The sequence below is a fragment of the Pholcus phalangioides genome, unplaced genomic scaffold (genome assembly GCF_987345545.1).
Source record: "Pholcus phalangioides strain wild (caught in Gottingen) unplaced genomic scaffold, Ppha-v1.0 ptg000020l_1, whole genome shotgun sequence".
Taxonomy (NCBI): Eukaryota; Metazoa; Arthropoda; class Arachnida; order Araneae; family Pholcidae; genus Pholcus; species Pholcus phalangioides.
Window position 1 is genome coordinate 1,958,428 of NW_028301613.1, and position 27,870 is coordinate 1,986,297.

General features: G+C 37.5%; 2 protein-coding genes and 1 non-coding gene across 4 annotated transcripts in view; 2 read left to right on the plus strand and 1 right to left on the minus strand.

Moving 5' to 3' along the window:
• Positions 1–1,887: 1,887 nt before the first annotated feature.
• On the minus strand, positions 1,888–18,353 carry KdelR (ER lumen protein-retaining receptor). Its single transcript, XM_089248333.1, has 4 exons — positions 18,146–18,353; positions 11,146–11,405; positions 7,228–7,480; positions 1,888–3,653 (listed from the first exon to the last, which is right to left on the minus strand). Exons 1-4 carry the CDS (start codon positions 18,234–18,236, stop codon positions 3,619–3,621), a joined length of 639 nt encoding a protein of 212 aa, XP_089104459.1. The 5' UTR covers positions 18,237–18,353; the 3' UTR covers positions 1,888–3,618.
• Positions 18,354–19,116: 763 nt separating this feature from the next.
• TRNAS-GGA (transfer RNA serine (anticodon GGA)) lies at positions 19,117–19,190 on the plus strand. Its single transcript has one exon. It is a non-coding gene; the product is annotated as a tRNA-Ser (tRNA).
• A 2,213-nt stretch (positions 19,191–21,403) lies between these two features.
• The window catches only part of na (sodium leak channel non-selective protein na), a 53,762-nt gene continuing 47,295 nt past the window's right edge, over positions 21,404–27,870 (plus strand). The window contains exons 1-3 of one of the 2 annotated variants that reach the window (XM_089248405.1): positions 21,404–21,715; positions 26,089–26,186; positions 27,604–27,789. In XM_089248405.1, the coding sequence (XP_089104531.1) occupies positions 26,094–26,186; positions 27,604–27,789 (279 nt within the window). In that variant the 5' untranslated portion in view covers positions 21,404–21,715; positions 26,089–26,093. The remainder of the gene's footprint in view (positions 21,716–26,088; positions 26,187–27,603; positions 27,790–27,870) is intronic. The other variant, XM_089248406.1, reaches the window with a different exon arrangement.

Genomic DNA, 27,870 nt, shown 5'->3' on the forward strand with positions numbered 1-27,870 from the left:
GAGGGGTCTGCGAAAAACTCCATCCTAGGGAACTGGCTGCAAAATGTAGGCGGTGAGGCCCGGGTGGGTCCATGCCCTACAACGGCCCTGGTTTTATTGGATTCTGTAAGTGTATAGTCACTAATACGTATAGCATTAAATATAAAAGCTTTATTTCTTCACACCCTAATTTTTCTTTTCATCTCTCTGCAGTCCACCAAACCACCTGCTTGAAGTATCCCAGTACCACTAGGGGGGCCATATGGCCCCCGGTTGAGAACCACTGCTGTAGAGGATATACCAATAGGTAGAATGTTGGTTCACACAGGTGCCTACAAACAAGCGAAAGGTTTCTCCCCCTTGTTTTTAAACATACTGAGTATAAGATGCCATTAAGAATATTTCATATTTTTATAAAGGGTGGTTGATGACGTTAGCATCATTCAAACCCCCTCCACCCATTGTCAACATCAAAATTGGAGATCCCCCCATACACAAAAAGCAATATAGATGAACTTTAACAAAATATTTTAAACTGCTCTTCTTCCTGTTTCCATCACACAGCTTAAACGGCAACTTAATATCCTTCCCCCCACTTACCTCCCGTAGATATATCCCTCGCCTATCATTACTTTTCAAAATTATCCACGGCTATTTTAACGTTGACACTATCCACATTTTTCCTCAAAGACATAATCACTGCCAAAAATTGAAACTTTTTTTTGCATCCACATATTGCTTTAAATGTAGTCGTCGTCGTCCCCGCCGTACTATTATTGATTGGAACAACCTTCCATCAAATTCGGTTGACTGTACCTCAATCTGATTTTATATGTAGCATCAATCGCCTGTCAAATCCCATCACTGCGCACACCCTCTTGTATACACCTCGGCCAAGCAATATTGTATAATAAACCCAAAACCTTCCCCCATCAATGCTGACATTAGAGCCTGGATTATGCACTAGAAATCTTGAAATAGTCAAATTCCGAAACATTTACAAAAGAAATATCCCGAGATATATATATACCACATGTGCAAATTTCTACATATTCAGGCAGTTTTTAACTGTTTGTCGTAGCTGCTCAATAACGGAAATACCAGTAACAAGAATTTTGACAAGATTTCTAAAAAAAAAATTAACACTTTGACCTATCTCTAGAAATAGCCTTATAATAAAACGGTTAATATTCGTAAAATACTTTATAAATATGCATTAAAATTCACTAAATTTTACCTGCGGGGGAAAAAAAACCGATGTTATGAAAATATTATGAATAATAGTTGAAAAATTTTAAGAGGTTAAACAAACCTTCAAAAATATGTATTTTATAATAAAAAAGGTCAAAATATGCAAATACATATAATCCAGGCTCTAGCCAACATAATACTTGAATGACCCCCTTTATAAATTTTGCCCCAATCTCAGTCATGTATTACTATACAGTAGAACCTTTTTTTTATCTGAACACCTTTGCGCGCGCAGCTTAACTCATTTTCAATTTTCTATAGTCAATGATGCTCGACAGTTGGTATTTTCTTTGAATTTGAATCCTCTTTTCTCCCAACTCTATATATATCACAATAATTCCACTTCTAAACAATTGTACACACCGTACCTATAAGCTATAGATCTAAGTAGGGGCAGATCTGGGTACAGCGTACGTAGGTACAAACAATTGGCACGCAAACAAACGCGTGAACAGGAGCAAATTTTAACCACCTTTTATTTTTTTTTTTTGTCAGACGAATTCATCTTAAATTCAATTTATTCCAATTTGCACCATCAAAAAAATTAGTTTCGAAATAGATTTTCCGAACACCCTTTAAACCCAATGTGTTCGGATAATCAATGTATTAGTACATAAAAACAACAGGTTTAAAAAGAAATAGACGCAATATACAAACTTATGTGTCCCACAGAAAAATGTCTCATTTATTGTAATTCAATTCTATTTACATTTCATCATTTTTTTTGCATTTGCCATACGACAAAAATTCAAAGTAAAAGTCAAAAATAAAGTCTAGCAGATTTTCACCAAAGCCCAAATCTGCTTTGAAATAATTACTGCGACGATACAAAGTAATAGAGAAAAAAAAAAAAACTGACAAGGTTTGTGTCTTTAAAAATATTCATTCCCCACCACATAAACGTCAGTCATCATCACCCATTTTAGACGTCATATATTTGAAAAGACACTGGTTTTTTTGTTTTTTTTTGGCAAACTGTTTTACCACAGACTAGTGATAGCTGACAATGCAAAAAGAACGAACTTGTATTACGAATCCAATCTGTCTCAGTTTCTGGACGATCCTTCAGATCTTTATTAAATACATAAACTTTCGACTTTCATATGAATTACTTCGAAAAAAAAGTCTGTTGCCATTTTATACAATTGAACGAGGGTTACAACATTACGACAACAGATACGAATTAAGCGACAAATACAAAATAACCCTGTTATATGGAAAAGGATATCACTATCAAAATTTACTGTTGAAAAAAAATTACTAATTTGCACATCAACGCCCCGAAATACTGACCTCAATTCATATAATTTCGTTCAAAGTATGGGTAATAGCTGCAAGCTAAATCTTAAGCGAACTTTGTCGAGAACCAATTCAGCGATTGGAAGACATCTGTCACGAATGATTCTCTTTTAGAAACTGATGATTCCATTTCTTAGTTTTTCTCTTACCAAACCAAAAAAAAAAAAAAGGTATATATTGGCTGATGTCTGGAATGCAACACCGCAATAATTTTGAAATGCACTTAATCGTCTCGCATTTCGACAAAAATTTTCTCTGCAATGAAACTTCCTTTCTGAGCTTAGAGGGGGGGAAGAGGTTCTCGTTATCAATAAAAACATAGAACATGCAGAGAGAAGCCAGAGAATTAGAACTTACTAGAACAATTAATAAATAAAGCAAGTATTGCTTGCAAAACGCCACGACACATCACGGCCAGCGATGCCATCATCATTACTGCAGGGGGGAAAAAAACATTTGAAAATGGATCATAATTGCATTCCAGAAATTGTATTATAATTGCAAATCCATAACAAACGCTTACAATAATAAAAAAAAATACACATCTCAGCGAATTGTAAACAAGAAATACATAACGGAAGAAATAAGTTCCCTGCATCAAGATACACATGAGAGATCATTCATAACAGCACTTACAAAAGTAAAAATGATTTTTTTTTACCATCGTTTTAAAATTTATTTTCTAGACAAACATCAGAAGAGAAACGTTACACCTTTACCATTTCAAGTAAAAAAAAGAAAATAACGCTGTGGGTCCCCCCTCCCTATGTGCACACATGTATCCATGTAATATATAACCCCTGGCCTTTTAAATTGCTGTTTGTCACGATTGTGCCTAGCACACAACAAATTCATTCCTTCAATGGACCAGCCAATAAGTTCGTTTTTTGTGTGGTTGTTTTTTAATATATATATTTATATATCATCAATGGCAAAAAATTATGAGAAAAACATTCAAAACGCCCCATACATATATATATATTTTTTTTTGTGTTGTAAAATTTTTGCCATTCAAGTCCAGAACTGAAAGAAAACGTATCCAACCGATTAAGCACGAAATGCACACGCACCATCATTGTTTTCTTCCTCCTAGGCTGGAAGCTTTAACGCTTTTCCTTTGATCACTGCAAAGAAGGTAAAACACAAAATCAACTTCAATTAATACACTCAAAAGACGGCACACAAATTTCTATATTTTCGATATTTGTGCGGGATCGATACTCACCAACTGCAGTGAATGTGAATGGGGTAAGAAAATTAATAATTTATATACTTGATCAAACTTTTCTTCGCAGATGTTTGAGCGAACGGAATGTTTGCTTTAAGTGTTTAAAGGCCAATGTTCTATAAATGGAACATCCGTTTTTATTTGCACAAATATCCGATAAAAATTGATTCAAAAATTTTTGTATTTTATTGTATATGAATAAGAGTTCAAAGTATTTTTTGAAATAAATTTGGAGACTTCAGATCCCCAAAGCAGAATGTTTCGCAATGCTCTGCAACAAGCCCTCAGCTGACTGAAAATGTTCTGCTATAAAAATTTACATATACATAATAGCGTTTTTCAACACTATTCTTAAAATTCTTCCAGATTGTTCTGCAACAGCACTGGTTGTTCTGCGACGTACGTCGCACATTTCGGCACATTCTGCTTTGGGGCTTCAGATTAATATAAAATTTTTTGACAGATTTTTGAAATATGGCATTTTTTGTGTGTGTGGGCATTTTTTCCCCATTTCGATTAAAATTTGATACCCAGTTCATTCTTATCAGAAAACATTCCTGACACAGGGGTACAACAAAAAACGGAGACTTGACTGCAGCAAAAAATTGCTACTGCAGGGAGTCTCCCATCGAGGAGTTAGCGCACCAATTTCTCAATGAGTATAAAAATCAAGCCTGCCATTTGGAATCGGCAATAAATTGCTGGTCCCGGTCTAATTAGCCCTCGTGTGCAGAAAATGGCTGTGGTGCAACTTTAATGATAAACATAGGGATTTTTTTTTAATTAAAATTATTTTTCTTGGATTCCGGTCCATGTTGTCAACTGGAAAAGGATGCCAGGTCATCTGACTTACATTGTGTCTACCAAGGATGGTGAGCGATTTGCCAAAAAGACACTGTATAGAGATACAGTAAAGCCTGTCTTCAACAGAATCCCAAGGGACTGAGATTTTTTTCAGTTGATCACAGGTTTCCGTTTAATAGAGGTTCATTTGACATAATGCGTGAAATTATGTAACTATCTGATATGTAATTGAAGTACAGTATAATAAAAATAAATCACTTGAAATGTGAACTAATTTTAAATGTACATTATTTACTCTATAATTACTAAACAGTGTTTAGGTTTTCGCACCATCTGTTTGAAACTTCATACCCAATTGTTCTTCACCTGAAATGGCTTCATTTACATTCTTTTTGATCTCGGAAATTTTCGATGAAGCTTCGATGAAATTTTCGTGGGGGGGGGGGGGACATGATTTCGCTGCCATGACCACTGTAAAATTTGCCATTTCCTAAATTTTGCTGCCCGTGCAATCCCCCCATCCTGCTTCATCTCCCTCTAATTCCGGCCCTGCTCAGCACTTGCGATCAAGGAAAGCAGCTTGCATACAATTTTGTCATTTAGAAATCTAACAACTAACAATCACACTGATTTCTTCTGAAGAAAAACCTTTGAAGTCCCAGAAAAATTTTGTTTCAAAAAGCAACTGCTTCACTACACGTGGCGCTTCAAAAACCACAGCATCAAGTATGGTAATGGTTTTTACAAATCTAAGGGTGGGGGTAAAGTAGAACTCGCATTGGCAAGCAGTCATTGCATTAAAAATTTTGATAGAAGAATGGATATTTTGTATGATCCCTTTGGTCAATTTGTTGCAAAACAGTTGAAGCGTTTGTGTGAAATTTTCCATTAAATTTCCCTTTCAGTGTTAGAGAGGTTCCGTTTAATCCAGGTTTTTAATGCGTATTTTGACATTGAAATCATGCTGCCACCAAGACATTTTCAGATAGCTACTCGACGAAAGTGACATCTTAAACTGAGTAAGTAGGTAGGTGCCGTGAACTACAGCAGCCCTCTATAAGTGTTTTCCCGAACAGCAACCATAGTCATTGATGTCATAACATCATGAAAGCTTGGGGGGGGGGGGGAGAGAATCCCAAAAGATTTCAATCTAAAAAAAATAATTAAAAAATTTTTCTTCCAAATCTAATTTTTTGCTAAAATCCAGAGCTAGAGGAAAGAAGATGAAGAGCCAGAGAAAGGGCAAAAAATCCGAAGAGTTGACATGTCTGTGACAGTGATCCAAAACAGCAGCGAAACAAATATCAATCAGGATTTAAAAAAACCCGTAACCAAATGGAAGAAAAAGTTATCCTAACAAACAAAATCTATTATGTAATTGGCTAATAAAAGTTTCAAATATTGTGCAGGACGACAAAATGGGGATTAAGTCAACTGTAGCAAACTATTTGTCTAGCAGTTGGTGTAACTGCTTAGAATACTAACTCTACATCTCAGAAACGTAGACGTATCGGCAGTTAACATGCAGTTTTTATCCGTTTTTATTTTAGTTAGTATTCTAGGGTTTATAAACTGTCATTGAAATACTCTAAACTAAGTCATGCCAAGAAAAAAACCCGTCACTGGTGCAAAAAAAGGGACAAATGATCACCAAACAAATTTAAGGTTAAGTCGACTGCATTTTGAAACGTATTGCGGGCAAAGAAACTGAGGCTGAGGGGGATCAGACTCCCCCCCCCCCCAAAAAATACTTTTAGGAATTGATCTTTTTAAAAAATACAGGATTTTTTTTCTGTAATTGCTATGGCAATTGTAAGGAATTTCCAGAAAAAGTCTGGCATTGTGTGTGTGTGTGGGGGGAGAGTAATTCGGGAAGACTCATGGAAAATCTATGACAGTTAGTTGCTATGCAGAGAAGATAATGATTTTTGGCGTACAACCACCAATTGTTTAGAAATTCTTAAGAATAATATATGTTACCGCCAAAGCCTGAAATTGGCCGCTTTGTTAAGTGGCCAGCCCAATGACTCGGCAAAAATGTCTGAAATTCTGGCTTTTGTCAGACTTTGCCCCCACCCCATATTTCAATCCCTATGAGAATGGATCACTAAGATATCAATATTAAGATTCTTTTGATGATTAGGGGCTACCATAACTAACCATAATAATTATGAATAGTTATGGCTAATGATAAATGGCTAAATCATCACAAAAAATATGGCAATGAGGTGATGACCCCAAATCATATGAATCCCCCGAAATCCTGAATCCCAGACATTGGCCGAATCAACACCTTCTATAGTACAAAGTCTCCGCCCAAAGCTTCGTCCATTTATCTGTAGCCATTGGATATAACAGTCCAACATATATGAAATTGTTACCCTTTTTTTGCAGTATATCCGATGACTATAGATGAATTGGATGACTTCGGTGACGTCACGAGCTTCGCCCGGAGGCTTTCTGCTATAGGTGTTGACTGGGCTGGCCACTTTATGAAGTGGCTAACTTCGAGCTTTGGCAGTAACATAATACTTGCAGCTTAGTAATGGTAATATAACAGAGCTTCATTGCATTTGAAAAAGCCACTACTAACCATCATAGGCAAAAAAAAAACAAAATAAAAAAACAATATAAACTAAAACGCAATTAAATATTGTGTGACAAACCTTTGGTAACATATAAATAGAAAAAGTCACAGTAGAGGACCGTTTGGACGATGCCAGCTATGATAGCGATGAGGTCATAAAATCCCTCTGCGTAGTAGCGATAAACCCAGTTGAGGATGTAGAGAGCTCTGTACATGCCCAAACAAAATAGATAGTGCGATGTAATCGTCTCTGCTTCGCCCGTCTTGGACACCATAAACAACTGCGGTAGAATCGCAACTGCTTCCAGGTAGATAGAGAAAGTCCACAGCACCTACAAACATATAAAATTGCAATGAATTTGAATCAATATTCATAAATGAAATTTCACTTCGATAAATTTTTTTGTTGTTTGATTGGCTTCAAATCAAGACAAAAGTTTGTAGAAATAAATTTTGAACGCCCATTTCTGGTACCATGGTCAGCCCCTGGTTTGTTTGCTTTACCTTCAAATATATATGCCCACAGGCAGGGATCAGTGATAGCCCCCGTTCCTCCCAAATAGAAGTTCGAGGATGACTATCTAAGCCAAATCATATTATTTCACAGTGTACTGCCATATCCTAGCACAGGGCTCGACAAATCCCAGGTATCATGGCAATTAAAACATTGACAAAGTTGCCTGAATACACAGGGTGCACAGGTAAAAAGGCATACGACAAATACTGATTTGGCTGATGGTTTGTCCGAATGCCAAATATTCGGTGGCGAATATTATTCTTAAAATTCATCGAAATTGTAAATGAAATTGGTGTTTTTAATTGAAAATGAAATTATTGGTAATTTGGAATAATATTGAATTTCAATTACGCAATTCATCATTTAAATAAATATAAAAAACTGCTATAATCGAAAGATTTTTTTTTATCATGATACTGACAAATAAATTTAACAATGATATACGGTTGAAGGTCGAACCAGGTTAATTTGAAGTCACTGGAGAAAAGTTTGATATATCCAAAATTCAAATTATCCAATTAATCTATCCTGGCCCGGCAAAAAGGCTACGAATTGCAACTTAATCATCAACATTCCCATTTGGGAGGGGGGGGGGGGAGTAAAGAAAGGAAAATGAATAATAGTTATAAATTATCAAAATTTTATCTCAGTTAAAAAACCTTCCCAAATTGTAATTATTTATAATTATAATAATTGAACTTAGCTACTGTTCTGAAATCACTGTAGAATTTCTTGACCCATGCTTAAAGCCTTATATAAGGGCAACAATTCATGGTTATTGGTTACGGAACTGTTTTCCAAATTTTGCTCGTCATTCGTATGCTATCAATGCAATATATTTTCATTAACACATTATAATTTGTACTTTGACTATAAAAAGATTCAGATTTCGAATGGTACACCATGATCCATAGGTTCAACATAATCGATATTAAGGGGAACACATTCTCTACGCGCTTCAGCTGATCAATATTGAAATGGGCATTAAATTATCAAAGAAAGACTGGAGTAAAACAAGATAATCAAAACTTTTGTTCTGAAAATTTGTTGTTTAACAACTTGGTCAAATAAAACAGTCTGTGTGACTTCCTTTAGAACAGTGGTTCTCAACCAGTGCTCCGAAGAGCCCTTAGGGCTCCATACATACTCTCCAGGGGCTCCGCATCCACTCGAAGAAAATTAAAAACAAAACAGTTAATTTCAAAAAAATAATTACGAATACTTTTAAATAATAAAAATAAATCAGTAACTTTGACAAGTAAAAATATATGCGTACGGGGCCAAAATTATGAGCCGAAAAAAAAGCTCAGCGAGTCAAAAAAGGTTGAGAACTGCTGCTATAGAAATTTTCCAAACTCAATTTGCTGATACAAAATCATAATTTTTTTCCCCCTCCAACCTTGAATTATGCAACACATTTGAATTAAACAAGAAACTTTAACATTAACTTAGATAGAAAACTCAAGGGGACTTCGTTTGAATTATCAAAAGTTCAAATTAACCAAGTTCTATTGTATTTTAATATTACTTAAAGAATCAATTTTTTTAAACACTTGTTGCATCTAAGGGGCCGTTCAAGTACTACGTAAGCAAATTTTTAGCCATTTTTGACCCCCATCTGCAAAATTTTGTCATCACTGCCCTACCCCCTACCTCCTAATGCATATTGGTGGGATCAGAAATGTACGCGAGAGGGGGCATAGGGGGCTCATGCGCCTCCCTCTCCCAGACGGGAAAAAGTCCCATACATGAGTTTTTTGTATTTTCTCTTAAAATTCTTCCAAATTGTTCTGCAGTAGCACTAATTGTTCTGCGACATATGTCACAGATTTTGGTACATTCTGCTTTGGGACGAAGGGGTTTTTCAAAATTTGACCCCTAAGGAAGTTAAGGGGGTTCAAAGGTTACATAAAGAAATCATGCCAAGCCGGCACTGATGAAATTTGATCGGTAGTTTTATTTCACAATGTAGACTCAGTAAGAGAGGGTGTTTTTGAAATTCGACCACTTCTGGGAATCAGAGGTCATATGGAGCAGTCATCGCTGAAGCTATAAATATAAAACTTGGGGCCAGCAGTTTTATTTCGTAATGTAGAGACTCACTAAGGAGGGATTTTTTTTCCTTCAAAATCTAGGGGGGAGGGGACTGTTCAAAGGTTATATGGGGGCAATCATGGCCAAGCCCAAACCGCTAAAGCTATAAATATGAAATTTAGTCATTATATTTTATAATTTAGACACTCATTAAGGCCAGATTTCTGGAAATTCAACCTCCAAGGGGGTCATGAGGAGTTCAAATACGAGACAAATCATCGCTGAGCAATTTCCTAGATTATCAAATCCACACGACAAAGCTGCAGGTAACGCATAGTTTTTTATGCATGATTAACTAACTTTGATTATCTACGAACGAATATATTTTGGAATATGTGCCCACAAGTCTACCAACATAGGAGATTATCAAATTCCACAAATGTCATAAAAAAAGGGAAAAATATAAAAAAAATACATGCTTGCTTCCAAAAAATTTGTCTCTGATGCCATTTCCCCCCGATTTGTAAGGCTGTCTTAGCTTGTGTTTCCCAAAGTGGGCGATGGAATGGTCTGTGGGGGGGGGGGGGTTATAGAAGCTACAGATTTAACATAGGATTCTATGGGTTCACTTGAGTTGGAGGGGGCGATGAGAGGAAAAAAAATTTCTGAAGAAGGGGGTGATGGAGAGAAAAATTTGGGAAACTCTGGTCTTAGCTACCATGAACCTGTCAGTATGGAAAATTTATTAATGATTTGATGCAACAGTGACAATTTAAATTATGCTTGGGACAACATTTTCACAGTTTTGGGAGACATAAGAATTTTTCATGAGTCTAGAAGAGGAAGCAGAAATCCGAAAGGTTTTCCTGGGAGACTTGGCAGCTATAAAATTGTTATCCCGTGACACTGATGATTGCAGACAGGATCACCAATAGGCATAAATCAAAAGCATATTGGAAATCAAGATGAACTAAACCGTATTTCTCAGGGGAAAAAACATGACAAATATGCAAGATGAATACTGATAATCATAATCAATGTTTCCTTTTAGTGCTTGTGCTTTGCTGCACACAGCGAGCGATTCCAGCATACGAAATCTCAAAATTTACCATCGGTGAATATGACAGAATGCGTTGTTGTGCATAGAAAAATGTCAGCACAGGCAAAAAAAGGAAAAAATTAGAGGGAACAATGGTCATAATCATGACTTGACAAATCCACTCAAGATACTAACTGATTCACTCCTTGTCTTGTAACTCACCATTCCATCCACACCACCCAAGAACACAACAAATCAAATGCTTGAGTGAAGGCCGGAGCACGCACAGTGCAGACCCAGATTGAAATGAACAGAGACCGCCCCCTCCCCACACTTAAGCACACAAAGACCTTACTACAGTCAAACTAGAGAGAAATGTTATCGTGCAACACATCCACAATACTCACCTCCAGAGGAGTGAAATCATGATTGACGACCAGAGCCAGGATGATGACGGGCACGATCAGGAACTCGATGCGGAAAGAGTCATGGTTATGATCATAGGTAGCCTTGAACTTTACATACATGAGATAGACAGTGGCGACAGACGCTGCAATGAACACAACCTTCATCACTGTGTTGTATAAAGATATGAAATTCGTGAGCAGGTCCAGGTAACGTGTCGTGTAGACTAATGCGAAAAGGATCTGACTGCGTCCAGAGATACCTGGGAGAGAAAAATTTTCAATTTTGAATACTTCAAGCACATTATTACATGAAAGCAAAAACGTGATACTAAGTTTCATATCAGGTTTCATTCAGCAGTAATATGATAACTGTAACCCACTTTAGTGTTCTTCCCCAGTATTTAACAAAGAAGGCATCCAGTTACTGTTCACTTAGCATATGAAATATCAAGTCTGATTTTCGGCACAGGACCAGACTCGACACATGCAAGGGATGCAGCCCCTAAGGCAGAATGTTTTGCATTGTTCTGGCAAACGGCCCTCACACTTGCAGCACTATCAGGTATGGAGTTGAGTTACTTGTCAGTTTCTAAATTATTTTTAATGGTAAATAAATTTTCAGAATTAACGATTTTGCTTGTGAGAGAACGGTATATGGGCACTTTCCCTTAATATACAATAATTATTTATTTTTGAAATATATGGCAAACAGGAGCACATAAAATAAGTCCAAGACTTGATCAAATTTGTCATACATCGAATCAACGTCCAATGCCACGTGCCTTTAAAACAGCGGTTCTCAACATTTTTTGACTCGCAGATCCCTTTTCAGTATATAATTTCTATGGCAGAGCCCAGTTTTACTTGAGGAGCCCTTTTTTTTGTACATAATTTTTATGGCAGAACCTTGTAGGTCTCCCTTATTTACTTATCCGTCAAATTTACAGATTCATTTTATTTTCCTCTGGTCACCGCGGAACCCCTAGGAGGTGCACACAGAGAACCGGTTGAGAACCGCTGCTCTAAAAGATCCTCAAAAGTGCCATCACTGCAAGTCTTCTGTCCTGTACCAAATAAAAGCCTGGGGAGGGAGGGGCCTACCATCCCCCCTGATGCTTGTAAAGAATAATCTGAGAGCTAAGGATCGGTTCTCCCACGATATTCGTCCAAGAGTAATCATGAACAGATTCCAGAGAATTATGCTTGAGATCATGTGACAATGAGGAAAATATTTTCCCCTTTCATTTGACCAATAACAGGCACACATTTAAGATATTTTTTCTTTCCGTTGGAGCTGGCATAGCTTCCTCTGTTTTTATTATTTATCGCACTATACTTGAGCAGGGTGTTAATTTTTATGTTAAAAAAATTTTGCAGTTTAAATACGCATATTTAATCACAGATTTTATTATCAGTGATATTTCGGCAAGATCAAGATCATTCAGTGAAATTACGTGAACGTACCTCGATTCCTGTAAAAGGGTCATTCCTAAAAAAGTGTATAAACCGTTTCTCCGAGACTTTATAATTTTTTTTTTTTACAAAAATTTCAGAGCACTCTGGTAGTAATTCAAATTTTTTTATAGTTCTTCATTTAATTCTCTCTCATACGGCATTTCTTAATTTGTTTCAGATGGTATCCGATTTTTAAAAAATAAATTATTGTTGCAAAACCCTAAAATCTGAATGTCCCAGCTTTAAACAAAGAGACTTGGTGCAAATCTGGAATTTTTTTTAAAAACTTTGAATCACGTTTTATACGTGTGCCATAGATGAATAAAACTGACAATAAAATTTTCGCAAAAAAATTTTTCTTATGGAAAAACTGGTTTGTGTCCCGAAATTTTTGATTATCACCATATACAGGGCATCCAAAATTAAAACTTATTTTAAAGTAGCCTACACTGGCGAAACCAGTCATCAGAAAAGTGTGAAATTTTGTGGACTTCATGAAATGATGGGAATTTTTTCCATGGGGAAAAAGAATTAGTTGCACATGTTGCCACCAGAGGACGTTTCACTTTGAATACCTGCAGTAAAAATGTAAATTTGTGTGATGTCATAGCAACTGTTATAAAACCTAGAAACACTTGCAGAGATCTTGTTTGTCAATGTGTTTGCTGCTCACAATGATAAGTTTAAGCGATCTCACTTTCTTGGACAAATTATTTTACCAAAACGGCAATTCCGCAGTAACTGCTATACGGAAATATCGGACTTGGAAGGGGATCCGAAAAGGTCCAATGAATGTCAAAAACCTTTGGAGTATGATAACAAAATTTGAAACCACAAGATCGTTGGCTGTTCGTCCTGGAAGAGGAAGAAAACCAGTTTCTTTTCTAAAACCAGCAGTACAGGATGTTTTGCTTCAGATGAAAGAGGACAGAGCTTCAAATTCTTGTGGTATATGTGGTAATGTCAGGCGTGTAGCACAGGCGTTGGAAAGGCCACGTTCAACTGTCCATAAGATCATGCGGAATATCCTCCGATATTATACGTACAAACTTCCACTTGAGTAGCGGTTGCTTCCACATGATTATGATGCTCAACTCCAGTTCTCACTGCAGTTTCTAGCTCACGTTGAGGTCGATTCAGAATGGCCTTGGAATATCCTCTGGACAGATGGAGCGCATTTCCACTTGAATGATGTAGTCAATACTAACAACTGACGAATTTGAGAACCAGAAAGTCTGCACGCTATCTTGTTACGTTCTACAGGTTCAGTGACATGTTCAATCACTGGGAAGCGATATGCATTGCTGTTACAGAGCGAAATTGTTCAGGCTCTGCAAGCATGTCTCTGCCTTGCAGACACAATCTTTATGCAAGACGGAGCTTCTGCACACACTGCAGTGTGTGTTAAGAACGTTCTTAAAACACATTTTACTGAAGAACGTGTCATCAGCCAACACTTCCCTAATCTATGGCTTCCCCGATCCCCGGACCATAATCCATCAGATTTTTTGGTTTCAAGGGCATTTGAAATGTATGGTAAGTCGTGACAATCCAAGAACTTTACCTGAACTTAAAGGCAGCAGCATTTCACGCCACGTGCTGAATATTTCGCAGCACACACTTTGACCAGTTGTGGAACATGCCATCTTGCAATTTCACATGGTATCTGAAACCGATGGCAATCATGTGGAACATGTTTTGTTGCAGTGACAATTGTTAAAATTGTAAACTTTTGCCTAAATGTGCCAATATCTTAATAAAATGCCCTCTGGTGGCAACACGTGCAAGTAATTTTTTTCCCCTGAAACAAATTCCCATCACTTCATGAAGTTTCCCACAAAATTTCACAATTTTCTGATGACTAGTTTCGTCTGTAGGCTACTTTAAAGGAAGGTCTTTTAATTATGGATGCCCTGTGTATCTAATTTTTACAATGATCAGTGTTGTCAAGTTGTTCTGTTTAATAGAACGATATTGCTCAATCACCAATTGCGATTGATCGAGAACAAATCAAATGATTCTGAGAGCAAATAGTACCTCATCTCGTTAACATTTTTCTTCAGACGCAACACTCATATTCCATACGACCATCTGCTTCAGATGGTCGTATGGAACTTTTTTTCCATGGGAGTACTATTTAATATGCAAATTTAAAATTAAGTCTGATTAATTGTGAAGTGCTGAACGAGCCGTAACGATAACATTGTTTATTTAAAAGAATCTTATACTATTATTATGCATGTTTATTTTCATTATTGTTGTTTTCTATGCTGGCGATTTCTTTTTCCGGAGTCTAACATCATTTGACACCAGAAAAAAAAGTAAAAAAATCTCCAATCTCTAGATCATGCAAAAGCTGTTCCCAAGTGTTTATTACTATAATCTCAATGAGGTTCGCCCCTACTCCTTGTCACACAGAGTGAAAATTATACTTGTTTAGGCATCAAGCTCCAGGCTGGTACAGGAATTTTTGTTTTCTCCTTGTACAGTGCAAATTATCCGTATCTCTCAGATTATTCTTTACAAGCATCAGGGTATACGCCCCTTAGTTCCGTATCCACTGCTGAAAAAAACAACAACACAAACCCTGTAAATATTTTTACATGTGGGCCAATAGATGTGTCTAGCCCAGCATTTCTCAACCTAATGTCCGTGACTACCTGTATGCGATGGTACAGGTGATCCATAGGAAAGCTTCATAATTTATTTCCGAATCATTTGTAAAATTGATTGTTGTAATAGATATTAGTGACACAGTCGAAACCTGTTTTAACAAATACCGTTATAGCAAAAATCTTGTTTTAATGAACACTTTTCTAATCCCCCCAGAAAAGTTTACGTAGAAACAATGCAAAAACCTGGAATTCCTTTATAACAAAATATAGTTGTAATGTAGAGATTTCTCCGGTCTTTTTGTAATGGGATTCAACTGTAAAATGAAATTGGTGTAATTCATACTAGTAACATCCTTATGGGTTCAAATAAAACTTACAGCTTCATACTTGGCATCACCATATCTCAGTGCGGGAAATTGGGACCCTAAATCTCACTTGTAGCCAAAAATGCAATTTACGATGGACTGCTGCAAACTGCAGTAAAAGATGTATTTCTTGAAACAAACGTTCATCATGACAGAGTGATATTTCATTAAGTAAAATATGGGAAGCTAGGATCTCTCTTAGACCGGAATTACACTATAAAAGTTTGACAAAAGTACTTTTATAAAACTTGAAAAATGCCATCAATAACATTATTGGTTACATTTTAGAAAATGCATGCGATGATCTTATCGGTAGCATTTTTCAAGTTTTATAAAAGGGCTTTTTATCAAACTTTTATAGTGTAATCCCGGCCTTGCTGAAAAAATTCTTTGGAAATAAAGAAATACTAGAAATCGCTGTAAGTTTAAATGCAACTATAATTATCATAATAGAATTGATAAGCTCTAAAAACTATCATTTTTAACTAGTTTAATAATCATTACAAATTCAAATAAGCTTCGTTGGAAAAAAAAAAAACGGGGACAAATAGACGGAACAACCAAAAAAACTGGCCATTCTGACAGCCGTGTAAAATACATGACACAATCATGTTCCGAGGCAACGGAAGTGTTTGGAACTTGTTGGGTGCTCGTCTCGATCTTTAGATAGGAAATCTTGACTTCTGGATCAATTTAGACCCCCCATACTATAAATTAGTGGGTGCTCTAGCACCCTGCCCCAACAGCACTATCCCGCTCCCAGGTTACTTCTTCTGGCCATTCATATGCAAAGGTATCAGAATATATCTGTGGGTGCTCATCTTAAGCCTTCACATATGAAATTTTTATTCCCGAATCTTTCCTAGGGGTGCTCAGACCCATGTCACAAATTACCATAGGTGCGCTCGAGCAGTCCCACCACCACTGATCATGTTATAAGTTTGTGGTCTGTTGAATTGTTTCAGACATTTTACTGGTCCTCCGATTCAGAAAAGTTGAGAAACACTACTGAACTTGACATGCACCTCATCCATATCCCCCTGCGGAACTTCTAACGAACCTTCTATGAAGTTTGCTTCTGTGTAATGTTTGTTACGTGTAGTGCTGCCATCTGCCACCAATTTTTCTAACTATGCATGAAGTATAATGATTGAATTGTATGCCCTCGTAGGCCTGTTGCTCTCTGCGGCGGGCGAGACTTTTTAACAGGGAGATCGGCTCACATCTGAAACTCGAAGTTTTGGGAACCATGGAAAATCAACTTCAGCTGACGACCATTGCCACGGTAGTGAGGTTCAAACCTGGGTCTTCGTGATGCAAGTCTGTCACTATGACCACTCAACCACCACTGTGGTGGTTGCGAAACACTAGTCTTAGAATCAGCCCTTACCCACCTAGAATTACCATAACACCAAACATGGCCCCGCTCTCTGGGCTGCAACTAGATGCTTGGTCACCCGAGGCAAGCATGAATTTTGATGCCCCATTGTAATATTGAAGATGTTTCAGAATGAAATTTGCATCCCCTCGGGTTCAGCACCTGGGACATGAGACTTGCCTGCTCCCCCGCCCCCAATTGCAGCCCTGCCCACTCTGTCCCTTACGGGATATAAGGGGATTACCTTGCGGCTGGGCCATGCTGAACACTTGGAATTACCGGTTTACATACGGCCGTATTCACCAACACAGTTTAAACTGCAGTCGCAGGTGAAAGGATTGAATATCGAAACGGATTGGTTAAATTGAGGATTTTAACCAATCCGTGTCGATCATTTAACCTGCGACTGTAGCAGGGTTTAAGCTACGGTCGTATTTTTCACAAAATGAAAAGAAAATCTTAGAATGCAAAAGAAGTGGTAGCCACTTTCGTAAAAATGCGTACAGGAGGTACGGAACGAGTAGACATCCAACCATCAATCATTACATTAGCATTGTAGCATTTTGCTAAAGCTTTTCTCCCCATTTTCGCTTTTTTTGCAAAAGGTATTTTTTTATCTAGCTTAAACCCTGGATTGTAATTCATACTGTGTAGGTGTGAATAAGGCCGTTAATCTACAAAATCACAGATCTCATAATCATGATATTCTCCTATTCATTTAAGGGCGCCCTTGGGGCAGTGCCGCCCCTCCCCCATACATTAATACAACACCTAGAACCCAGACTGTCCTGGAAGACTCCCCCCCCCCCCGCTCCCAAGAGCCTTCACCAATGGGAGTTCGTGAATGAAAAAAATCTCAAGCGTCATTTTCAAAAAAAAAGTCCGGGTATTTGAAAAAAGCCCTCTACACACTATCAGTGACATAGCAACCATCTCGACATGAGATCACATTTCCGACATTTAGGCCTAGCGCAGATCTCCACGACCGCGGAGCCAGTAACTAACAAACGTATCGTTCATCCAGCGAGGGCGAGGGACGCGGATAAACGACATTTTTACGATATATATCGGCAATATCGATCACGTTTCGACATTCGATTAGAGATCTATATTGAGAAGCCGGCATCACACACACACGTTCACTGAGGGTCTTTTAAGAGGGGAAAAAAAATTATCAGCGAACTTACCAGCGCACGATCTGGTCTTCCATATTTTAATCAGTAATATAATGATGGCTAAGAGGTGAGACAAATCTCCGGCGAGTCGAAATATGTTCATTTTGCCTTATATTGCGATCTATATTTAATTATTTGAATGAAAGGCGGCGGCAGCGACCAACTCTACACATCAAGGTAAACGTGACGTGGCCCCACCGTCGCCTCCGTAAACTTTGACGTGATGCATTATGGGATAGATATGGACTCTGTAATCATATAGCGTGACCATATAACCTGTGTTTTATGGGACATTACATACAAAAAAACTGCTGACCATATGCCTTAGAGAAAAATCCGGATTTGGATCTCCCCAAAAGTGTGCCAAAAATAATGCCAAAAGAGAGCAAAGTTGTAAATCCGTGTTCCCATTCTGTAACATTCATGGGCGGAGATACGGGGAATGCCCCCCCCCCCAGCGTCAAAGGTGGAGTCGACTGATCGAAGACGACTTCATATGCGTGTATTAAGAAGCTCTATACAAGGATGACGTCACTCTCCGCTACCATACGATAAGACGCCTTCATATACAAGGTGTATTAAGGAGTTCTACTATACGAAGGTTTGAACAACTGGCTGTTGCGAAGATATATTTTGGAAAGAGAGAAAATTCAACTGCCCCTGCGGGTCTAGTGGTCTAGGGCGTTCACCCGGAAAGTGAAAGGACCTGGGTTCGATTCCCCGCAGGGAAAGTTGAATTTTCTCTCTTTCCGAAATATATCTTTGCAACAGCCAGTTGTTAAAACCTTCGTATGGTAGCGGAGAGTGACGTCATCCTTGTATAAGTCGCCATCTGGTGGCAGCGTCAGCAGTTGTGCGCTTGGCCTGAGTCTAGTCAACACCACACTAGAAATATATTTAGTGTGGTGTTGGTCTAGTCCAGCCGTCCATGTACAGTCCCTTCCAGTGTACACGAGCTCCAGGGAAAGATTGAGAGATTCCGTGCCTCTGTAGTCTAGTGGTCTAGGGCGTTCACCCGGAAAGTGAAAGGACGTGGGTTCGATTCCCCTCAGGGGCAGTTGAATTTTCTCTCTTCCCGAAATATATCTTCGCAACAGCCAGTTGTTAAAACCTTCGTAAGAAGTTCTAGACTGATCTAATGTATATATGAGCTCTGACATCATCATAATGCCCCCCCCCCAGCAATAATGACCTTGCCCCCCCCCCCCAGACTTCCAAGTCAATCTCCGCCTATAGTAACATTATTGACACATTCCTGTCTTGCACATGCAAAAAACATTGCCAATTCAATCACTTTGGTGTAGACTCCTGGCCATAAGAATATTTTATATAACGAGATTGCCGATAAAGTAGCACGACTTGCGACAAGAAATAATAACCTAAACTTTCCTTCTTTCACTTTTATGGAAGATATTCTTAAAATTGTTTTGAAAATTGTTTTAAAAACAACGTTGATCAGTATTTTACTTGTCAAAACGAATATATCTACGCAATCGACTTTTTCAACTGTGTGAAATTATACTCACGATTTTTTCACAGTCGAAAATATGAAACACTTTTTTATCGTTTACTTACAAACAGAGCACCCACCAAAGATAATTTACATAGAATAAATCAGATTTCATCTCCGATCTGTGATCATTGTTCAGATCCTGAGACTTCACTGCATTTCATGTTCATTTGTAAACATTTGGATTCAACAACGCCGTCAATTTGCTATTAGCCTCTCGATTCCCAATGTGAATCGTTTGTCTTGGATGAATTTATTAAGGGCGAATGCTGAACAATTTGTTCATGCTTTTGAAAAATATCTTTACGCATGTAACAGATTTTAATTTGCGTTTAATTTTGATTTTTTTCTGTTTTTGTATTCACATCAGATGTGAAATGAGATATTTTTTATGTTATGTATACCCAGGGCCGTCTTAAGAGCATCATGGGCCCCGGGGCCAAATGATTTTTCTGAGGCCCTACCAGGCAAATTTTCGAAAATCTCAACCAAATCCCATTTTTGTGAGGCCCCTTTTCTCTTGAGGCCCCCGGGCCGTGCCCGTGTAGGCCCATGCCTTAAGACGGCACTGTGTATACCGCAGTTATTTATTTTTTAGAATGAGAGAAGCATTTGAATGGAAAAGAAAATTCGTAATTCTTGTTTGTGTGTGGGGGTTTTTTTTGTTCTTTTTTTAATCTCTCTGAAATTTTATATTTTGTTTTCTCTATGTGTATTTTTTGGTTATAATTTCCAAGTGTGATTTTCCCCCATCCCGATCATGTAAGGTTTGTGCAAATTCTACCATCGTTAATGTAAATTTTGCATTCATGTATTCACATTACGTATATGTACGTGTAAAATAAAGTATTTCTCCTCGATGATATGTACTCACATATTTACCTGTATATCACATAGTGTAAATTTTTGTTTCCAAACGGTCCTAAAGCCTTTGTAGGTATAAAGGACGTAAAATAAAGTGTCAAGTGTCAAGGGAGCAAATTAGTCAAGTATTGCAATACCCACCGAGAAGTAATGGTGAAAGAAGTCAAGTGCGTCGGAAGGGTTTCGAAACTGTGGGTGCTCATCTTTAGTTCTATATCGGAAATCTTCATTTCTGAATCAATTCTGGGGGTGCTCGGATCCATGCCACAAATTACCGTGGGTGCTTGAGCACCCACAGCACCCCCGGCTCCGACGCCACTGAAAGAAGTAACACTGGAAAACAAAGTGGGCAAAAAATTAATAAATTCTACGAAAGAAACGTTTCGAGAAATGAATATTCGTGTTGATAGTCATAAACATCATAATAATATGCTGCAAATAACAAAAAAATATTTTCACAAAACAGTGAGGATGACCAAAATTACGGAAACATATGGGAATGTCGCGAAAAAACAAAGTCGCATGGTTACCATATTTCAATTTCTCGAAATTTTAAGGCACTGAGATTTGCAGTACCGTCTATTTGAATACCCTCGATCATTTGGAGCTTTTTTAAAAAAAAAAAAAATTGCAGTTGGCTTCTCGTGTTTCGCAGCTTTGTTTTGTTTGAAGAATCGGTGATGTCCCGTATTTTACTTAACCATATATGGTCACAATAGTTGAAAAATAATTTCGCATACGGACAAATCAATAACAACGATCTTAAAAATCATTAATTTACAGAAAATGTTTATATTTTTACGTAATATGAATTCCCAAGAAAGCATTTTTTTTTCAAAGCTATTGTTGAAAAACATTTTTCTTTTTTATTTGATCTACATGAACATCATCATCACCAGTTTCTCGTTGTTTATTGTTTATTTTACTTGGTCTGACCAAGGTAAACAAAGTATATGATGATTTTTGTGAGGAGTTCATTTGACTTTCCTCCGATGTCCAACAGCGCCAACGAAGAATTGGAGACTCCTCATTTGTCGATTCGTCGGAAAGGATTCGATTGCTTATCCGAATGATAATGAGAACTTTCACTTTCCTCGCTCCTCAAAATGGAGCTTTTTGACCTTCAAAAATGTCACAAGGGCTTCTTACGTTTATCAACAAATTCCTATTTTATGTGATCTTATATTTGTTTCTTCGCACTGTATAAGGTTTGTCATGGTCTCCTATATTTGATATTTGTTCATTTCGGGGGTTACAATAATGATGATGGCAAGGCTGGGGTGCCGAATGATGATGTAGAGCTGGGGGGTCGCATGACGGTGATGATGTAGATCAGTGATTCCCAACGTGGGCGTTAACGCCTCCTTGGGGGATGAAAAGTTTTAGGTGTGGTGGTAGAAGCTATGGGTTTAACATAGGATCCTACGGGTTAGATTGCGTTGGTGGCGATGGGAGAAAAAAAAAATAATTCTGAAGAAGGGGCGCTGGGACAAAAAGGTTGGGAGACTATGATGTAGAGCAGCGGTTCTCAATCTTTTTTGACTCGCGGAGCCCTTTTCAGTATATAATTTCTATGGCGGAGCCCTGTTTGACTCGAGCCCTTTTCAGTATATAATTTCTATGGCGGAGCCCTGTTTGACTCGAGCCCTTTTTGTACGTAATTTTTATGGCAGAACCTTTTTGTGTGTGTTGTAGGCCTCTCTTATTTACTTATCTATCAAATTTACTGATTCATTTTATTTTCCTCGAGTCACTGCGGAGCCCCAGTTGAGAACCGCTGTTGTAAAGAATAGTTTCCCAATCTTTTTTGTCCCATTACCCATTCTTCAGAAATTTTTTTCTCCCACCGCCCCCATCCTATGTTATATACCCGTAACTTCTACCACCCCCCCCCCCCCCAGAACATTCCATCACCCACGTTGGGAATCACTGATGTAGATGCTATGGGATGCATGACAGTGATGATGATGTAAAATGGGGGAGGGGTAAATGATGCTGATGATGGAATGCCTTTCCATCATCAGCATGGTCGAAGATATGGGGGGGGGGGCGCGGCTCAGTGTCAAAGACTGAGCCAACCGATCTAATGTATATGGGGTATATATGAACTGACATCATAATCACATGCCCATAGGCGTATGCAGGATTTTCTTAAAAGGGTTTTTAGATTTTTTTTCCTTTTGGGGAGGTTTGCGTTTTTTTCCTGTGAAATAACACTATAATCTTGGCTTGGTGGGGTTAGAACCCCAAACCCCCTTCCACCCCCCCCCCTGCATACGCCAATGATCATGCCCCTCCTCAGGCTTTCAAGTCCATTAAAAAGCCTAGCAATAGATATAATATTTATGTTTATAATTTGTGTAATTATCAAGTTAGAGATAATATTTGTTTAATTTATTTGTTTGAAGAGATAAATGGTGCATATACATTTTTAGAAAGTGCCATCAGTATATGTAAATTAGCAATTATGTGAAATCACTCATTATCAATCAGTGTAAGACCAGGGGATTCTGGGAAAATTTCCCTTTTTCATAGTAGATCCATAGATCAGTAGTTGATTGTGTATTGGAGAGGTAGGAGGTTCAGTAGAATATAGTCTGGCTATTTTCATTAGCATTTATTATCTTAATCTATTATCTGGCTTATCTTGTGCAAGAAATAAACATCTTATCCACTGATATTACTCTGCTGTAAGTCATTGGACTGGAAATGAACTCAAGGAATGGTTATGGGGCACAGTGCCCTGAAAAATCTTGGACATTGTGCTGACTGAATCAAGATGGCTGGCTTAGATATGGAGGATATTGGAAGCAGCATTGGGCAGGTGAAAGTCCCTGTATTGACTAACTAGAACATCCATACTTGGAGAGAAAGAATTGAATCCCTTCTACAAGTGATTAGATGTAAGAAATTCATTGATGAATCTGACCCGATATTGGCAGTCACAGTATCACACCGATGGATGGAGCCTTCATCTCCCACCCAACTCCTCTGGTTGGAAATTGCCATATGATGATATATGACCAGAGTTGGTGTGCAGTAAAGTAGTCACAGTATCAGAGGCTGATAAAAATAGATTTGATTCAAAGAAAGGGAAAATAGGCCTTATGAAGTTGCACATGTCAAGCAATCAAGTTTCTATTTTATATGGAATAATATCGCCCTTGGAAGCCCGGCAGAAAATTAGAGATACATTTTCCCCCAAATCTTGTTCAAGGATAGCAGAATTGAGTAAAGAATTCATAATGGTAAGACCTGAGAAAACGCAGCATATTGGAATATTCATTGCGAGAGCCAAGAAAATAGCAAAAGACTTAGAAGATGCTGGAAAGAAAATTGATGATGCTGCTTATCAACTTACAGCCTTTCTTCCAGATACGTATGAAAATATGGTGATGAGATTATATGGATTACCAGATGAATAATTCACTTCAAAAGAAGTAGAAACTGAGCTCTTTTCTGAATATGGTCAAATTCAAAGTGAACAGAAGCTGGAAGACATGGATCAAATGGGAAAAAAAAACATTTCTATCTCAAGGACAAAAAGTGTTTCCAGACAGATGTGCCAGAAGAATAGAGAGGAAACAGATCATCCGTTATTGGTGCAACAAACCCAGACATTTTTTCAAGCAATACAGAGAGAATACGGAAAGTGGAAATGGCAGTCATCGACCTAAAAACATTCCTTCGAAGGTAAATAAACAGGCGAGCGATTCTATGTTCTTTGTCACCAAGATGGATGGTATCAACAAAAAGACGATAAAAGATGAAAAATCAACATTCACATAAGATTCTGCTGCCACATATCATGTGTTATCATCGATGGCATTTTTCAAGAATTATATAGACCTTTGGAAGATTACAGTTGTGAAATTTGGACCCCATCTTACTACAGTCAAAGAAATTGGTGATACTTTAGTGAATGTGACGTCTGATGGTGAATTGCATAGGATGATCCTCAAGGATTCTCTTCATGTACCAGTGTCACAGAGGAACTTTATTTTTGGAAAAAGAATGGATGACAACGCTGATAGAATAATTGGTTTGAAAAATTCCAATCTAAAAGATTATGCATGTGTGAAAGTTGTAACATTGGAGAGTCTAAAAGAGCCAGTTTCCCATCTTATAGAACTGTGAGATCCAAAGAAGTTCTTGAGTTAATACACTCAGATTTATGGGAATCAGCATTATCTATGGGGAATGCCTTATATTTTTTTAATGCACTTTATATTTTGGCCGAATCTTTCATTTTATATGAAATGGTTCAGAGAATTTCAGAAAGAGGTACATTTAAAAAAAAATTTTAAGGTGGACATGAATAAATCGCGCTCTAGTGACAGCAATTCTGATTATGATTGGTGTGGAAATTCAGTTTACGAGACAGCTATTTTATGTTACTGCATGCATTCATATCATCAAAAATTTTCATTGGCTGAATTTGTATTCATTAGCCGAAGCAGAAAAATAGCAAAAAAAAAAAAAAAATCTTTGTTATCCGAAAAATTTGTAAGCTGTGGCATTCATTAGCCAAGGTATCAGGTACTTTACAGGATCAATTCCTTTTTAACACTTGTTACAATTTTACATCTAATTAAACTACCATTATTTACTCTCAAGTATTAATGCATCACAAAATTTACGACTTATTTTCCCTCTCTAGATGTTCTTTGCCCCTTTCAGTAGTTCAATACGTTTCTTGTCTAGGTACATCCTTCAGTTAGTGAACTTACGTAATTTATGCTCATTTCCACGTTATTGCTGTAGGATATTGTTTTGAGTTTCATGTTTTACTTATCCTAGAAATTTGCCATTACATAATCTCTTGGACAGAAAGGGATACACACAGAACAATAAAATATAATCAGTAAATTGTTAATTTATGAGAAAAATTTCAATTAATATAATTTTTTTAAATTAGTTTGTGTGCTTAGATTTGCACAGATATTCTGCCAAATACCTAAGCATTAATCGGCCGAATTAAATACCTGCCAAATATTCATCCCATCTCTAATTTATATGCATTCACATTAGATCTGTTGACTCCGTCATTGATGCCGGGAGGGGGCATTGCTCTCATATGACTGACTACAGGCCCAGTCAGAATAAAACTGGATGCCTGCTGGTATATCTACACCACAGGTCCCCCCCCCCAAAGCAGAGTAAAACAAATAAGCTGAAAACTGTGCCATACATTGCAGAGTGATCAATGCTGCTGCAGAAGAAAATTGTAGAAAACACCATTATGGGAATTTTTTACCGCAGAACATTTCCAGTCATCTGAGGGCTTGTTGCATAACAATGAAAAAAATTATGCTTTGAGGTGCAGGTCCATTTTGAGTGAGAATGTTACTCAGAAAATTCAAATAGACCCATCATATATAGCTCGATATCATAAGCAGCCAATCTCAACGGTGTTTCAAATTTATGTGCGGGCATCAAGTTTCACACTGACTACAGAATTTACTTATGATGCATAATTGTTTGGGCTAAGCAACCAAAAAGTTGAAACACCAAGATACTTGTACTTAAGATTTTATTTCACATACTAAAGTAAAATATGATAATTTCTTCTGATTTCAAGGTACCATGTTAGGGCGAAAGCAGAGTCTGCGGGGTGAACCCATTTTAGCTGACTATGGGCCAGATGAGAGTCTAACAGAGAGCTCTGACATAGAGTTGGTAAGAATATTTCTGATTTGTTTCCTTCTATTGTATTCAAGTGGATAAATATGTACAAATACATGTTTCATATACAGTGAAACCTCGTTATAACGATACTTGATATTATGAGGAATCCCTCTACAACAGAGCTTGAAAAAATTGAAAAAAATATTCAGTTGCTTGTCAAATTTCTTGGGAGCCAAGCGTGGGTTTTGCTCGATAAAAACGGTCCAATAAATGTTTTATTTTTTTCTACTTTTCAGGGACTTCATTACTTCTTCCCATGGTGAAAGGTGTACTGTTATGGAACAAGAAATTTTGTTTCATCCTTAGCTTCAATTTCACAATAACTCTCATATAGAAAATTTTAGGCACCAATCTCGGAATTTTCTAGTCCCTATGGTGACATGGCATCAGATATTTGTGAAGCCATGCTCTACAACAATAATTTTTCAAGTCTTCTTTGGACATGCCTATTGTCCCACGTGAAACTGCTGTCTCTACACAGCGATCTTTCTACAACAATATTTTTTTCTTGGTGCGCGTAGTATCGTTATATTGAGATTTTACTGTAAACACTTATTATAGGCTCATATATGTACAATGGGGGAAAATTCAAGTCAGTTTCAGCTCAAATAAATCTCAGGCTGGGATTACACTATAAAAGTTCTATAAAAGATATTTTACAAAACTGGCCTAGAGTAACCAAGGAACTGATAAACAATACACATTATGTCATTACATCTTCATGACATCAACCAATAAGGAATTTTTAAGGACATTTTTAAGAACATTTAAGGACACTTTTCTGAATGTTATGCCGAGATGAACTCAGAAAGGAAAGCCATCTGGTTTCTGCTGGAATTCAAAGTTAAGGGATTATACTAATGTCTCTACTTCAGTGCCTCACACCATAGTGTGAGGAATAAAGGTAGGGTCGTATATCCAGTGGTGTATATGGTAGCATGCTTATCCTGTTTGCAAGAGAACCTGGGTTCGAGTCCTGGCAGAGACCAGGTGAATTTTCGAGTTCACCTTGGCATAATATCCAGAAAAATATCAAATTTCTTGATGTATTTGGCTGAGAAAAAGCTGTCTCATTTCATTTCTGAAATTTAACGCTAGAGGAAGCTGAAAAGTACTTCATCAGAAGTGTGTGTATTGTGTGTATTGTCTTTCACTTCATGACATGAAGTGTATTGTCTTTTCACCATACCCATAATTCCATATCCATGGCTGTGGCTTACTCATTTTGCAAGTTATTTGAGCTGAAACAGATTCAAGTTTTCACCCTGTACATTTCTTTCGGAATCCGAAAGAAGTTTTTTTATTTTTAGAGTATAAAAATCTTGTATTCTCCCACCCCACACTGCACATGATACAATTCGTTCTCATGATCTTACTCTTGATCTAATATGTTTCTTCCTCATCGTAGGGATGGGTTCGTACGCTGCTAAGGTTCTGTGCTCTTCTAAGCTTGGTTTCTGTGAGTTTGAACACTCCGCGAACGCTGGAGAAGTATGAGTCGCTAATTTATGTGACGTTTGTGTGCGATATTGTCGTGACCTTTCTCTTCACTGCTGAAATGATCACGAAAATGCATATTCGCGGTTTTTTAATGGTAAGTGATGCTATTAATTTTTTTTTCTTTTGCTGGACAAAAATCGTATCCATTGTTTTATACTGTGAAACCTCGATATAA